This window comes from Phascolarctos cinereus, unplaced genomic scaffold (assembly GCF_003287225.1).
Source record: "Phascolarctos cinereus isolate Bilbo 61053 unplaced genomic scaffold, phaCin_HiC Scaffold_5;HRSCAF=322, whole genome shotgun sequence".
NCBI classification, from domain to species: domain Eukaryota; kingdom Metazoa; phylum Chordata; class Mammalia; order Diprotodontia; family Phascolarctidae; genus Phascolarctos; species Phascolarctos cinereus.
In genome coordinates this window covers 261,209,063-261,226,093 of record NW_027555958.1, presented here as the reverse complement: position 1 = coordinate 261,226,093, position 17,031 = coordinate 261,209,063, and the positions used below count along the sequence as shown (strand labels likewise).

The 17,031-nt window shown below is 38.0% G+C and overlaps 1 protein-coding gene across 4 annotated transcripts in view; it reads left to right on the top strand.

Moving 5' to 3' along the window:
• MAP2K4 (mitogen-activated protein kinase kinase 4) overlaps positions 1-10,346 on the top strand; it is a 170,961-nt gene extending 160,615 nt beyond the window's left edge. For all 4 annotated transcript variants that reach the window (XM_078155795.1, XM_020965911.2, XM_078155796.1 and 1 more), the window contains 3 exons: positions 1,563-1,711; positions 6,071-6,116; positions 7,839-10,346. In XM_078155795.1, the coding sequence (XP_078011921.1) occupies positions 1,563-1,711; positions 6,071-6,116; positions 7,839-7,952 (309 nt within the window). In that variant the 3' untranslated portion in view covers positions 7,953-10,346. The remainder of the gene's footprint in view (positions 1-1,562; positions 1,712-6,070; positions 6,117-7,838) is intronic.
• The last annotated feature ends 6,685 nt before the right edge of the window (positions 10,347-17,031 follow it).

Sequence of the window (17,031 nt, the reverse complement as noted above, 5' to 3'; positions counted from 1 at the left end):
AACATAGAATAATAAATATTAAAGTTAAAGAATTAATTTCTAATAGCACTTCGCTTGGTGGGGAGAGGTACATGTTGGAGGGGCAGAGGAGGGAAGAGAGTTGGGGGCAGGACTGTGCAATGTGAACACATCATGAAGACAAAGCTATAGTTTTGCCTAGCTGTAAAGCTGGCCATGATTTTAAATAATAGTTTACCTTTCTGTGGGTGGACATACTAACGTTGTGATTCAATCCTTCTAAGTTAACTAAATTGGAGAGGACTGTGGAACAACAGTCCCTGGTGTGCTGTTCTCTCCAATTGTCATCTTTTTCTCTAATCATTTTTGTACTTAGTCACATTGGTTAACTGTCAGTATGAAGAAATTAGATGTTGTCAGTACTTTCTTTTAACCGTTTAAACATTCTGAAAAGTATATCTTGATTTGTGAGGCATAAGCTAGATGACCATTTGTTGCTTATGTTTTAGAAGGAATTCTTGTTCAGGACTAGATTCCTTCTGAAATAATTCTGTAGAAGAGTAAGAAATAAGCATACTGGGGATTGTCAAGTATTTTAGGGGTATATTGTGAGACAGGTATTCATTTCTTGATTTGGATGGTTTTGAGGCATTACTTTAAATACCATTGTTATAAACCTAATTCAAGGTAAAGTGTGGAGGGTTTGCTCCTAGTCAGGCATTATTGGATGTTCCACCTATAACAAAACAGAACAGGAAAAGAAAACAAGGAATTCCAAAGATTCGTTCATTGAGCTCAGCTCATATGTGGTTTTCCTATCTTATATATTCAGTCCTCACTTCATGGAAGTGGCTTGATCAAGGGCTTCTGCCGGGTCCCCTACTCATACTTGGGTATACCTCTCATGTCAGTGGCCTAATACCGAGTACCTGGGACCTATCTCAGAGAACCCCTCAATGGAGAGAATGTTTTGTATCACCTCAGGGGGGTGTGCCCATTTAGACTCTGTTTCCCTACCTTCTCCCTCGTCCTCACCTCTCAGATGCCCTTCACGATAGAGCTATCTACTCTGGATGGACTCTGGATGAACTCAGGAGTCTCAATTGGAGGCAGCATGATACAGTGGAAAGAAGACTGGCTCTGGAGTCAGAGGACCTGAATTCAGATCTGCTTCTGATGCTTACTACCTATGTGACCTTGGGCAAGTCACTTTCCTCATTTGTAAAATGAAGGGTTTGGATTATATGGCCTCTGAGGTCCCTTCAAGATTTATTTAGATATCTGATCCGACAGTTGATTACTCAAGGAGCCCTGTCTACACACCAGAATGTCCTTTCACTAAGGTAGCTCTGTAGTCCAAAGTCCTTGAATTTGTCTGATATGCAGTTTCTTTTATTTGCCTGATTTCTAATTGTAGTTTTTTATGGACTCCACACTTCAATTTCCCCAAAATGATTAGTACTGGCCCTACTGGGATCTTGTCTTGGGGTCCTAGGTAGGGCCTCTTCCAAAACTTTTGTTTGGGTGCCTGGATTTAAAGCCATTTATATGGGCTATTAAATGATTCCGAGTGTGTGTTGCTTTTACCTCTCTCCTCTCCTCAGTATGAGCTGGCTACGGGCCGATTCCCTTACCCAAAGTGGAACAGCGTATTTGATCAGCTGACACAAGTAGTAAAAGGAGACCCCCCACAGCTGAGTAATTCCGAGGAAAGGGAATTTTCCCCAAGCTTCATTAACTTTGTCAACTTGTGGTGAGTACTTAACACACTGAAACTTGATATAATTATAGTAATAGCTGTATTGAAGTTCACGCCAATGTGAGGACCCTTCCTGAAAATCTCATCCTGACATCAGAGTTTCCCACCAGGCCTTAGTACAGTAACCAAACTCCTCACTGTAGTTTCTTCCAGTCTGTCTTTTACCAAATATTTTAGTCATCCTGCAATATGAATTTCCTCGTGTTATCTACCTATTTTAAAAAAAAACCTAAAATGGCTCCCCATTGCCTGTTGACTTAAATCTAAATTCCTTAGTCTTGTATTCAAAGTTAACTATAATATATTTGTACCACTACTTTCCAACTCTTTATGCACTTATTTATATTATAATTGCCTGAGTACGTGTCTTATCTCCCTCCTAGACTATAAGCTCCATGTGAGTACAGGGACTTTTGAATCTCCTCTAGTGCTCTGTACATAAGTAGGTGGTTAACAAATGTTGGTTAAATTAGTAAATGAATAAAAAGATTACTTTCTTTTCCATCCAGGTTCTGCTTCTCACTGTCTCCTGAATATGCCAATTTATTATTCATTGCATATGTTTACTCCTCCCTTTCCTGGTGGCTGGAACATCTTTCCAGTCCCCTCTGCTTATCCAATCCTTACCTGTCTTTCAGATTCCAGCACAAGTAGTTCCCAGTCTGAGGGTCCACAGAGTACGGGGGGGGGCTTGTATCATTACCACAAGGGGTCCATCAATCCATATTAATTGATTAATCCAGTAAGCATTTAATAAAAACTTTGTGCAAGAGACTGTAGCATAGTAAATAGATAACATTTTAAATCAATATATTTGATGTGATGTTGGGTTTTTTTAAATCTTGGAAGAGGATTCTTGTATTTTAAAGTATTGGGAACTACTGGTCTACAGTACTCATTTGACTGATTAACTTATATTATTACCTGTTAGATATGGTATTTCTTAGCTCTCATTAAATTATTTTCTCTTCTCTTTTTTTTCTTAACCACTTCAGTGCTTAATCTAATGTTACCTATACTTAGGAAGCACTGGAATAGTCAGCAGCTGCTGTGAGAGGAAAATTTTCCACTGCCCTAGAACTAGACCAAGAGATTCTGGTGAAATTCAGGGTAAAGGTTAGCTAATACTAGGCATTCTTTTGATTTTCTGAGCATTTCTATGATTTAAACTGAACTGGCTTTCTTAGGACTCTTGAAGCAGACAGGGAAAAGAGTGCTGAGTGTAGAATTAAGAATTTGGATTCAAATCTCAACTTTGTAATTTATTGCTTGTGTGACCTTGGGCAAGTCGCTGTATGGGCCTCAGTTTGCTCACAAATTAATGTTGTCAGGATTGTATTATTGTGTTATTACTCTGACCCTAACAACACAGAATAAAAACAAGAGATTATTCATTTATTGACTTGATATTTTCATTAGCCTAGAAGTTGCAATAAATTTCTTAATTGATTTTAGTCCTTCCTACAAAAGGTGCTTAAATATTTCTATAATATAAATAATACTTTGTATGCATGTATATGTGTACACATGCATGCATACACGCATGTAAATATATACATATATTCAGGTCTCATTCTGATTTACCAATGTTCATTTGATCTTCAGCTCCTGGCAAGGTAGCTGTTAGTGGCCACTTTGGATGACTTAATGGATAAAAAGTGCTTACTGGACTTACCTGACTTTGCATTTATCCCCGACACTTGCTAGCAGTGTGACCTTGGGCAACTCACTTGACCGTTCTCAGCCTCAATTTTCTTATCTGTAAAATGAGGATAATGACAGCACCTACTTCCTAGAGTTTTATGAATATCAGTTGTGTCACTTTGCAAATCCTAAAGTACTATTTAGATGCAAACAATTTTATAAATTAGGAAACTGAGACTTAGAGAAGTTAAATTTTGCAAGTCTCACACCGTGTGTGTGTGTGTGTGTGTGTGTGTGTGTGTGTGTGTGTGTGTGTGTGTCTGTCTGTCTGTCTGTCTGTCTGTCTGTTTGAGAGAGTCAGGTCTCTCTTGTCGTGTATAATTTCATTTGCCTTCATTCAGTTACAGGTTATAACTGGAAGAGGATTTGTCTAGTCCAGTTCAGTTAGAAAACAGAGGCACAGAAACTTCAAATGACTTTACCCAAGGTCATACAGCTATATGAGCTTTATTCACTCTCTTTAATGAGAAAAGAGTTTGCTTTTTACTTTACTCAGATCTTACCTTTTTTAAGTCTATAATTTATAAGGGATAAATAGCAGTTGTTTATCTAATAAATAATAACAAATATATAATAATAATAAGTAAATATCTAACTAATAGATACTAATTGTTTAAGCATACATTCCAGAATCTAAATATCGTCTTGTTCAAAGGGATCTCCTTATTGGAGAAGGGCTTGAAGAACGCTATAGGAGTTCTTCATTTAATCCACAAGATCTTTCTACATTTATATTTCTCCTTCTCCTTCTCCTTTTTATTTTTTATTTTTTTAATGAGGCAGTTGAGGTTGAGTGACTTGCCCAGAGTCACACAGCTAGTGAGTGTTATGTGTGTGAGGCTGGATTTGAGCCCAGGTCCTCCTGAATCCAGGGCCAGCACTCTATCCGCTGTGCCACCTAGCTGCTCCTATATTTAAATTTCTGAGAAGTAGAGGAATATTTGTTTATTCCTTTAAAGTTTAGTAAGCCCTTTTATTTTTTACACACAGATATTTCTTGTTCTTTCCCTCACTCCCAGAACCATCCCTGGTATAAATAAGCTTTCTATAGAAAGGAGAGTGTTTTATGGGTTCTTTGGACACAATATGAATTATTGCCTTTAACCTGAGTTCACCTGCTATGAGAGTTTTTTTTGAAATTTTTATCCTCTTTCTTCTCTCAGCATCTTTCATGCTTGCTTTCTTGCACTTTTTGTAGTAGTTGTTATTTTGTCATGTATGCTTTTTATTTTTAATGTTAGAATGAAACTCTAAGTATCAGGAAAACAAAGTGATAGAGGAAAAGAAGTAGTGGAAAGGGCACTGGATTTGGACTAATAAAACCTAGATTCCAATCTGTGCCCTTCTTGCGGCCTGTGTGACTTTGAACAAGTTACTTAACCTACCTGAGCCAGTTTCCTCAGCTGTAAGATGAGATCATATCTAAGGTATCTTCTTACTTTGAAGATTGTCATCTATGTGAAGATATTTCTTCCTTGCTGCGCTCAGCCCACTACATGATGAGGGTCATAGAATCACAGATTTAGAATTAGAAGGAATAGAAATCACCTGTCCCAATCCTCTTGTTTTACAAATAAGGAGATTAAGACCTAAAGAGATGAAGTTACTTGCCAAAAATCATATAGGTAGTAGTGACAGAGATCAGGATTCAAATCCAATTCTTCCAATTCCAAATCCAGCAGACTTTGTATTGCACTATGGTGCCTCTAAAGAAATTAAATTTTACTTTTTAAAGAGAAAATACTTTATTAATGGCATAATGAATGTGGTTATCCTTCACCTACCTGAAGGTATCTAGCACTTCACAGGAGCTTTAGCAGCAGAGCTTCAAATTTAAAGATGAATGAAAGAAGGAGGCTTTGATTTCCCATCCTCCTTCCACACAAAGAATATGCCAAGCCTTACTCTCTACATCTGCTGTTTTTTCCTCCTTTTTTAAACTCTTGCCCCCACCCCTTATAACAAGGGGACTTAGATGGGGAAAATATTAAATCTTTGATTTTCTATGTATCAAATTTGATTAATTTGAAAATGATACTGAGGAGGAGTCTGTAGACTTCAGCAGACTGCCAGAGGGGTTCATGATACAATAAAATTTAAGAACCCCTGCCCTACGGGATCAAGATGCCAGTTAGCTACTAGCTCTTTAAGAAATCCCTAGAAAATTTTTCAGAAAAATAAGTTATCTAGTATGTTGTGCTGAGACAGGGCCAAAGATTCACTTTAACAACAGTGGTAAAAACAGTGGGTTAGGAGTCAGAAGACCTAGATCTAAGTCTCCACCCCTGGCATTTACTAGCTGTCACATTAGCCTTGGACTCTTTATTGCCCTCACTATTCATAAGTTGCCCCCAGGAGTCTTCCTGAATAAAAGCTAAATTTATCTGTACTACTGAATTAGGTCTTATCTCACCAAAATACTTGCTATACTGGCAGTTATAAAAAGTGAAATGGAAGGTTATTTTGAGGAGAGAATATAAGCCCTGGTCATGAATCACAAGAAGAGGTCTTGAGTTTCCTTTTTGTTGGGTTTTATATTTGTTCAAAAAGAAGCTGTTCTATCCTAGAAGATGAGTTTATTTCATTTAAGAAAAGAAAAACATAGTAGTGTCTCCACATTTTAACAATCCTATTTTTCAATTGTTTTAGCCTTACAAAGGATGAATCCAAAAGGCCAAAGTATAAGGAACTTCTGGTGAGTATGAGATTGTAGGCTTATTAGTCATTTGGTTTGCAAGAATATTGATCTTTCATATAACTGATAACATTTTTGGGGCAGACTGTGCTAAGTACAATTTAACACATTAGAATATAGTCTAAATATACACATAATAAAAGTTATGTGTAAAGAGAACTTTTTGTATTTTAAAGTTTTTCTATATGAGTTTAAAAAATGCTTTTCTGAATTCTGACATTCACTTTAAGGAACAACCTGCCTTTGTGATCACTTTGTCAGATATATTTAAATCTCCAGCAGAGGCTAGATGACAACTGGTGGTTGGGAGATTCCCCCTTCCCACTCCCTGGCTGACTCCTATCTCTTTGTTTATACACACACACACACACGCACACGCACACACATGCAGAAAGCAAGGGAATATTTAAATATAAAAAGCCAACATCTGTAAGGGGGAGGCACCAGGTATATGTATAAAATGTCTGTCAATGTCTCCTGTCAATGTCTCCTTGTTTTTATGGCTACAAATGCCTGTGACAGTTCACCATACCTATGTGTTAGTGAAGAAAAGGAATTCAGGAAAACCTAAATTATCCAGATTGGCTAGGCCATAAAGATCTATGGGAATATTTATTTGTCTGTGGTGAATTTTGTTCTATGTAACTGCAGGTAATAGTAGCTCATATTTATAAGGGATAGATTAGATTTAAATATCCTTTGGCAATTTCCCCCCACCGCCAAGAAAAGGTAGTCAGAGGGTCATATAATTTTTTTTGTTCATTCATTAAAAGAACATTTATATTCAAATGCAGGCATACATGTCAGAGGATCACAGATTTAGGGCTAAAGAACCAATGTTTTACACATGTGGAAACTTCCAATTATAGGGAAATTGAATATGGCTATATTGTCTCTCCCATTTGTTCAACTTTTATTAGGAAGATGTATCTATGATCCAGTCACATCCAGTCACATGGAAATATTGACAGGAAGAAGTACTGGGTAAAATCAGCAATAAGACATCGAAAAACAACCAGCCTTGGTATTCTAAAGGTAATACCAAGGTTGAGTCATGTTTCACCCTGGTATTGATTCGAAAGGCACTAGTCAGTTTAGAGAAGTAATAAAGGAGACCCATTAGAAACAGAAAGAAATTACTTGGGTCAAAGAGACAGAGCTTTAACATCTGGGTGAAATATCATAAAGATAGCAAGATCTTGGTAAGTTGCTGACACATCCTGCTAAGTTGATTAGTTTTTATAGAGCTGGTACTGGTTGAAGCTGTTTTGGATAAAGGCAACCATTGCTGCAAAGGGGGCTCCTTTTGGTCAAGCTTGCTTCCCCACAGCAGAACAGTGGAAAGTCTTCTTTCAGAGTGCTTCCCTTGATGCTTCAGCATGTTGCCTGACCACTTTTGTGTGAGGAAGGGTAGCTGTTACACACAACACCCCCCCTCCCCCCCATGGTCAGACTCCTTTTCATTGTAGTGATTAGTTACCAGCAGAGAGCAGCTTCTTCCCTTCCCTGAAATAGTGGTGTAAGAGTTGGTGTCAGTACTAGTTAAGGACACGACATATTTCCATCTTCCACATACACCTAACACCAGATATTAAAATTTTGCTTTTGTCACTATTCTGAACTTGTACACTTGCTTGTAGCTTTGGGTTGTGTTAAAATATACAAAGTTCTGCATTGTCCTAGCGAGAAGTATTAATTATTGAATTTTTGATTGCCTTTTAGAAACATCCCTTTATTTTGATGTATGAAGAGCGCACAGTGGAGGTTGCATGCTACGTTTGTAAAATCCTGGATCAAATGCCAGCAACTCCCACCTCTCCCATGTATGTTGATTGATATTGCTGCTACGTCAAACTCTAGAAAAAGGGCTGAGAGGAAACAAGATGTAAAGAATTTTCATCCATCACAGTGTTTTTATTGCTTGCCCAGACACCATGTGCAATAAGATTGGTGTTCGTTTCCATCATGTCTGTATATTCTTGTCACATAGAAAGTGCATCCCTATAATATCTGATTGATCACACAGTGTTAGTGCTGGTCAGAGAGACCTCATCCTACCCTTTTGTGATGAGCATATTCATGATATGTGGAAGTCAGTATAATTGATCTATTGACAGTGATTGGATTGCGTTTTAAATTCGTTTCTAGACTCAAAACTTGGAGATGCAGCTACTAGAATGGTGTTCTCAAATTCCCAAATGTTTTAAGAAGGAGGCAACATAAGTGTGCCATGTGCAAATGTAGAGATGTAGGACTGAATGAGAAGAACTGGCAAGGCCAGTGAGACACACAGCGCCTTCTGAAGTTGAACGACAAAGGAGGAATTTACTTTCTTCACTAAGTGCAATAGATTTACTGATTTGATGTTCTGTTGCTTTACAGTCACCATGTATGTTCTGGGTCAGTGTGCTCAACTGAATTTCCTGTTCAAATGAAATATATTAAATTAGAGTGACTGTCGTTACCAAAAAAAATGTTGCGTTGAAAGAGACTATTAACATTAAAACCCTGAGACAGGACAGAATGTGTTCTTTTTCTCCTTTCCCAATACAGCTTTTCTTCATTGGGAAGATCCAGGAGTTTGCCACTTGTCATAGAAGGTGCTGACCTTAAGAATCTTTGATTTATTAGAATTCAGTGTGCTGCCAAAATGATGCTCCACCTACCACAGACCCCCAGGATTAAATGAAGAGAAAACAGTGCAAAGGGCAAAGCTGAACTTTTTTTTTTAATCCTAAGGTCTTCTCCCAGGCAACTTAGTGATTCTAGTTCTGACTTTCCTTTGCTGTAGGCCTGATACTTTTCTAGACATAATGCAGTGATAGATGAGAGGACAAATTGCTTTGGTTGATTAGGTGGAAGTTTGTTTCCTACAAACAGCACAGGATTTGCTTCTAGTCATCTCTGTTCTCCAGAACTTCAGTTCCTGAAAAATTTGCTTTGTGTGGCTGCCTGTGGTTGCTATATTACTGTTTGCTTAATCTACTATTTGAACCTTTCATCGTGTGTGAATTTTTTTATTTCCCTCAAACTTCCATAACAATGGCCTTTAGTCCCGAATATGACTTGTGATATATTTTAATGTTATAGGGGTTAGGAAGTATGGCACACTGGATAGTGTGATAAAAGAATCTTTTTTTTCTACTGGAAATAGATTTGACCAGAAGCCAATTTGAAATGGCTTCCTAGAATTGGAATTCTTGGTGGATAAAAAATGCCCAAAGATAGGAAGTGTTAGAAAGCCATTTAAGTCTCCTGCCTTTTGCTAACAGGTATCAGCCAGCCCCTCTTTGGGTGTCAGCTGTGTACTTTCTCTCTGTATCCTGGGACTCTAAAAGTTAGACTGTGTGTAGCAAAAATTATTATGCATGGTTAGAGGCATGCTAGAGTATATATTAGACATGGTTGGGTCTGCAGGGGATATGTATCCATCACAGAACTAAATCATGGCAGCAATTGCTCATTCTCCTCCCAGGGCTTGTGATGGATATTAATATTAGAAAATAGAACAATAAAGAAAGAATGGTGCTATTGGAAGTTACATGCCTGTAATTTCAGAATTTTTAAATGGTTCTTCCTTTTTGGTCATTATGTATATTTGTCAGAGACATGAGAAGTGACAGACAGGATGTATGCCTTCCTTCTACTGCATTTAAGCTGTTGCCCTTTCCTGCATCTCTTCTGAGGGGAGTTTTCTCTATTGTCAACTTCTTCCTGTCTGGTTCAGCACACGGTCACTTTGCTATTTTTCTAATGGGGATGAAAGCAATTCTGACTGTCCAGGAGCTCTCTGACCATTCTCTTGTGTGGATGATCTTATAAAAGAGGCAATTTATTAGTGTATTAATCATAGATTATTATAAACTATTAAGGGCAAGGAGTTTATTACAGTGTATCTTTATTTTTTAAAAAAAAGGGGGTATACAGTGTTCACGGACTGTGAAAATAGTGTAAGAACTGTACATTGTGAGCTCTGGTTATTTTTTTTTCTTGTACCATAGAAAAATGTATAAAAATTATCAAAAAGCTAATGTGCAGGGATATTGCCTTATTTGTCTGTAAAATGGATCTTAGTAACATATCTGCTTCTCAGAGCTTTGGAATATTTTATCCTGTACTCTGGTTTGAATTGCTTCTCTATTTAAGATATATCATGGAATTGAAGTGTTTATGTTATAGTTCTATCCTTTTTGCCTGCAGGTCAGTTGTAATAAATCTAGGATGTGATGATGACCTTGTTATTTCATTTTCTAAGGTCAGATATTTAGAGTGAGAATGAATTAAATACCCATAAAATATTCTTATCTCTTTCAAACTGGGGAGGGCAGGGGAAGCTCCTTCGAGGAGGGGCAATTGTTTCTTCCATTTATATAGGTTGCCATACCCAAGAAGCTAATCAAATAGTCATCTTGGTCCATGGGTGATAATAATGCCTCTGCAGGAAAACCAGTTCATTTATTGGTTGTCACATACCATCACGTGTGGCTCTTGAAAAGTCTTAGGGTCAGGAGGATGATGTTGGTCACATGACCACATTGTCTCACAACTAACCCTAGAAACTCATCTTGGCCTATACCCTTATGTGATTATTATATGTCCTCTTTATTCTTTATGTTTGATGCCTTTGCTAATAGATTACAGTCTGGAAACAGATATTCCTCTGGATACATGCTAATTCTTTCACAGCTGCCATTGAGGGTTTGGTAAGTTGGTAAGGCTCATGGGGCCTAAAGAAAGGAAATGTACACAAAACTGAGTGTCCTAAAACTAATTTGAGGAAAGAACCTTGAACAGGCTTGTTTTAGTCTGGATAGTCAGCAATTTTATCTTTCCACAGTTACTCATCAAGAAATGTCTTTTGTACCCTAATGCTTACTCCCTGGCTACAATGCTAACCTATTCTGAGAGAAAAGGATACAAATAATCTAGATCATTCAGGTAGGGAGAACAGACACTGTCTCTCATTTTTTCCAGAAAATTACAGCATGGGCTGATATAAGGAATTGAGGACTATGAGAAGAAAGGAGGGGTTATAGTTACACAGCAGCCTAACCTTAAGAAAATGGCAACTCTGGGGCAGCTAGGTGGTGCAGTAGATAGAGCACCGGCCCTGGATTCAGGGGGACCTGAGTTGAAATCGGGCCTCAGACACATTAACACTTACTAGCTGTGTGACTCTGGGCGAGTCACTTAACCCTATTGCCTAGAGAGAGAGAGAGAGAGAGAGAGAGAGAGAGAGGGAGGGAGGGAGGAGGGAGGGAGGGAGAGAGAGAGAGAGAGAGAGAGAGAGAGAGAGAGAGAGAGAGAGAGAGAGAGAGAGAGAGAAAGAAAGAAAGAAAGAAAGAAAGAAAGAAAGAAAGAAAGAAAGAAAGAGAAAGAAAAAGAAGAAAATAAATGGCAATTCAGAATCTCCTATACAAACTCTACAGGCCTTAACTCTCTAAACCTAGTATGCTGAACCTTCTTCTGCAAGTTGTTGAGGAATACCATAATAAGGTTTTAAATGTGACACTATAATTTGATTGTGTCTTAACCTTAGATAAGATGTGGTGTGTAAATTGGTAGGAGCACAAGTACTTAATCTACAAAGGAATCTTTTTTTAGCCAGGTTTTTCATGTTTGTATATTATGTACCTATGGAATGTATTCCTAGTTACTTAGAGAAGTGATATGTGCGCAGTGCACCAAAAGCCATCTCTCTAGTCCAAAAACCAGAGGTAATGCATCACATATGATATCACAGACAGTGGAAGAGGTCTTAAAAAGCACACTGAGAAAGCATTTTGGACCTGTACCTCCAGGCTTTCTGGAATGCTTCTTCTGTCTTTGGTGAAGGAAAAGATACTTGTGCTTGTTTACCCAGGGCCTACCTGACTTCTACCTGCAGTTATATCATCCTGTACTAGGTGTTTCAATCAAATGTACACCTGTTTTGGGAATTGAGATTTGATGATGAGAAATTGCACATTTTAAGGAAGCCAAAGTTTAAGGTGTTCTTTTAGCTTCTGTGCCTTTTTGAGGATTTTACACCCCATAATGACACATCTGAACACATGGGGTTGGTTACATTTCCTCTTCATCTAACCTTCCTAGGTAAATAATTATCCAGCCATTTTGACTGTTTCAAATGTACAACAGAGACAGGGACCAGACCCTGTGATTTCCTTGATATAAGGAACTCCCAGATGAGAAAAGTCTCTCCATTAATTTAAGTTGGCACCTTCTCTGTGACTTATAGTCTTAATTCCCCAGGTTAGTGATAGGTTAATTGACTTTACACTGGTTGCACAATTAGTATGTATCATAGGTGGGACTTAAAATTAAGTTTGCCAGGCTACAACACCAACTCATCCACCATGACATCTGTATTGGTGGTTCAGTTTTGAATTCCTGTCTCCAACATCTTTGCACACTGATTAACAGCCTCTGTTTTCTAGTTATATATTAAAACTCACTTAGATTGCTTGAACAACAAATGTAAATCTGCTACTTTGAATTTCTGTTTGAGTTATTTTGCACTTAGAAGCTATTTGCTTACAGATTATTACAAAGAATAACTACATTTATAAATATATGCATTTTATTGAAATGCCATATTATTTGTGTAGAACTTTTCAAAGTACCTTAATTTTATTTTGAATTACTTAATGGTCACCTAGCTACCTGGTGGAAAAATGTATGGCTAAAATCCAAGTTACCTCATGTTCAAAACCTAGGCTCTCTCACTATAGTCTCTTTTTTTATTTTACTTATTTGTTTTTAGTTTTCAACATTCACTTCTGTGATTTTGAGTTGTAAATTTTCTCCCCCACCCCTACTCCCCATTCCCCAAGATGATGTACAATCTAATATAGGCTATACATATACAATCATATTAAACATATTTCCACATCACTCATGTTGTAAAGAAGAAGTAGAACCAAAGGGGAAAACCACAAGAAAGAAGAAACAAATTAAAAAAAATCCACTGTAGTCTTCTTAGCATTGGTGGAAATGATAGGTGGCTATGAGGCAAAGGGACTATTGTGTATTTTTTTCCCTAGAGAAAACCATATATTGATGTGTTGTCCCCTTTAAAGTAGTCATTTTAAGGAGATGGAGCCAAGATGGCAGAGGAAAAGCAGTGACCTGCTTGATCTCTCCCCCAAATACCTGTTAAAAAAATGGCTCTAAATAAATTCTAGAGCATCAGAACCCACAAAAAGACAAAGTGAAACAAATTTCTAGCCCAAGACAACCTGGATGGTTGATTGGAAAGGTCTGTTGCGTCGGGCTGGTAGAGGAGCGTAGTTCAGCACAGGCCATGCAGGCAAAGACCAAGTCTCAGTGAACCTGGAGCAGGCCTCAAAGGACTGAATCAAGGAGAGCTGTGGCGGTTTCCAGACTTCTCAACCCACAAATGCCAGAGACAACTTTAGAAGATCAGTAGGAAAGGTCTATTGGACCTGGGTGAGAGAGGAGCATAGTCCAGCCCCAGCCCTGGAGCAGCAGCAGGGCTGCTTCTGGAGCTCTCATCCCACAGATGTTGGGGGGGAATGAGTGGCCGATCAAAAGGGGTTAGTGCTGAGGTAGGATTCTCTTCCTTTGCCTGTTCTTGGATCTGGGTCACAGCTCTGGGTGGCAGTCCTGGGGTGAGGAGGAATGCTGGCATGGTGGAGCTTGTGGAAGCAGTGTACTCTTCGTAGTTCCAAGGCAGAAAAGAGTGCTTGTGGTCACTCATAGATGAGAGCACAGGCTAGGAAAGTAAATAAATTGCCTTTGATCATACTACCTTGGAAGAACTGAAAATTTATAGGTCCCTAGAAGTATCTCTGAAAATAGCTTCACAAAACCCCTGAAGCTTGGGACAGTACATTCTCCACACTGGAAGCAGACTCCTACCTTAACAAAGAGTTTAATAGTCAAGTAATTGGCAGGGAATATGAGCAAACAGGACAAAAAAAGACCATAGAATCTAACTTTGATGACAAAGAAGATCAAAACATGCAATCAGAAGAAGAAGACAAAGTCAAAACCTCCAAGAGAAAATATGAATTGGTCCCAGGCCATGGAAGAGCTCATTTGAGAAGCAAGTAAGAGAAGTTAGAGGAAAAACTGGGAAGAGAAATGAGAGTGATGCAAGAAAATCATGAAAAACAAGTCAACAGCTTACTAAAGGAGACCCAAAAAAATATTGAAAGAATAACACCTTAAAAAATAGACTAACCCAAATGGCAAAAGAAGTCCAAAAAACAAATGAGGAAAAGAATGCTTTAAAAAGCCAAATTTACCAAATGGAAAAGAAAGGCCATAAACTCACTGAAGAAAATGCTTCCTTAAAAATTATAATGGAGCAAATGGAAGCTAATGGCTTTATAAGAAGTTAGGAAAGTATAAAATGAAACCACAAGAATGAAAAAATAGAAGACAATGTGAAATATCTCATTGGAAAAACAACTGACCTGGAAAATAGATCCAGGAGAGATCATTTAAAAATTATTGGACTACCTGAAAGCCATGACCAAAAAAAGAGCCTAGACATCATCTTTCAAGAAATTATCAAGGAAAATTGTCCTGATATTCTAGAACCAAAGGGTAAAATAGAAATTGGAAGAATCCACCAATCACCTCCTGAAAGAGATCCCCAAAGGAAAACCCCTAGGAATATTATAACCAAATTCCAGAGTTCCCAGGTCACGGAGAAAATATTAAAAGCGGCCAGAAAGAAACAATTCAAGTATTGTGGAAACACAATCATAATAACACAAGATTTAGCAGCTTCTACATTAAAGGATCAGAGGGCTTAAAATATGATATTCTGGAGGTCAAAGGAGCTAGGATTACAACCAAGAGTCACCTACCCAGCAAAACTGAGTATAATCCCCTCAGGGGAAAAAATGGTCATTCAGTGAAATAGAGGACTTTTCTTGATGAAAAGATCAGAGCTGAATAGAAGATTTGACTTTCAAATATAAGACTCAAGAGAAGCATAAAAAGGTAAACAGAAAAGAGAAATTATAAGGGACTTTTTAAAGTTAAACTGTTTACGAATGTAAAATGGAAAGGTGGTATTAGTAACTCATGAGACCTTTCTCAGTATTAGGGTAGTTGGAGGGAATATGCATATATGTGTATTTGTGTGTGTGTGTGTGTGTGTGTGTGTGTATGAATATGTGTGTATGTGTGTGTGTGTGTGTGTGTGTGTGTGTGTGTGTGTGTGTGTGTGTGTGTGTGTGTGTGTGTGTTAAGGGATGAGAGAGGATTGTACTTGGAGAAGGAGAAAGGGGTAAATTATCTCTCATAAAAGATTTTACCATGAAGGGGAAGAGGTGGGGAGGTGAGAAGGAATGAATGAATCTTTCTCTCACTGGATTTGGCTTAAGTAGGAAAAAACATACACACTCAATTGGGTATGGAAATTTATCTTACCCTACAGGAAAATAGAGGAGAAGGGGATTACTGAGGGGGTGTGATAGAAGGGAGGGCAGATTGGGGAAGAAGGTAATCAGAAGCAAACACTTGAGGGTCAAAGGAGAGAATAGAATAAATGGGAGGGTGGGATAGGATGAAGGGAAATATAGTTAGTTTTTCACAACATGGCTATTATGGAAGTGTTTTGCATGTCTACACATGTATAATCCGTATCAAGTCTCTTGCCTTCTAAGTGAGGGTGGGTGGGGAGGGAGGAAGGGAGAGAATTGGGAATCCGATTCAAAAAACAAATGTTAAAAATTGTTTATGCATGCAACTGGGAAATATACAGGCAATGTGGTATAGAAATCTATCCTGCCTTAAAGGAAACTTGAAGGGTAAGGGGATAAGAGAAAGGCGGGGGTGATAGAAGGGAGGGCAGATCAGGGGAAGGGATATTCAGAATGCATGCCATCTTGAGGTGAGGGGAGGGGAGAGATGGGGAGAAAATCTGGAACTCAAAATCTTGTGGAAGTGAATATTGAAAACTTAAAAAAAAAAAAAGTGGTCACTTTGCAAACTACTCATTCATTCCATTAATGCCACTGCCCAAAGCATTAATGGAGTTTGTTTCCTTGAAGAATCTCCTTCTCTACTCCTTTAGCCAGCCTCATAGCTAAATCTTTTTTTGTTTGTTTGTTATTGTCTAGCTTGGCCATTAAACTTAGCACCCTATAACTTTTTGGCTATTTATGTAAATTATATAAAGATAAAGATTTGTCACCCCAGAGGTATTTTTTAAAAGTCCAGCTGCAATGCAAAGAGTTCAGAGAAATACTTGATAGAATCAGCATGGATCCCTAATGAGACTACCCTGACCCAGCAATCTAAGGCTCTTTGTTTATTTCCATTTTTGACACCATTACCAGTCTCAGACCCAAATGAGAGTCTCAAGCATCTGCTTTTATGTGCCATTTCAGGTCTCTGAAGCTGAAAGATATGGAGCACAAATGAAAATAAGTATTGGAGGCCAAATTATCTGACTAAGGTAGCAATAATGGGGGCCACATTGCTTATCTCCCTCATCAACCTTTAGGGTGAGTTAGCTGCAGAGAGAGCACTGAGAACAGAGTGTATATATGCAGGCATATGAAAGAAAGGCATTAAGAGAGGCATATTAAAAGCAAGGAGATGAAAGAAGAGAAGTTCAAAGTGGAAAAAAGAGAAGTAAAATCTAGTGGGCTTTTTTTATTCAAAAGGTAGTTTTATTTTAAATTTAAGAAAATGTTTAGACATGCTAAAACTTAAATATATAGTGCAAAAAGAAAAAAAACAAAAAGTCACGTGCATGGCAGAACGTAGGAGAGGATTTAAAATATATAGCAATAACTTTTCTGCTATATACTTTTTACTTGTTCTTTTCCCACCCACCCCCCTCCTCCCTCCCTACCACCCCCAAGGCTTCAATTGAGCATTAGATATACTTATATATAGGTCTTGATACATATATACACTTATGTACATA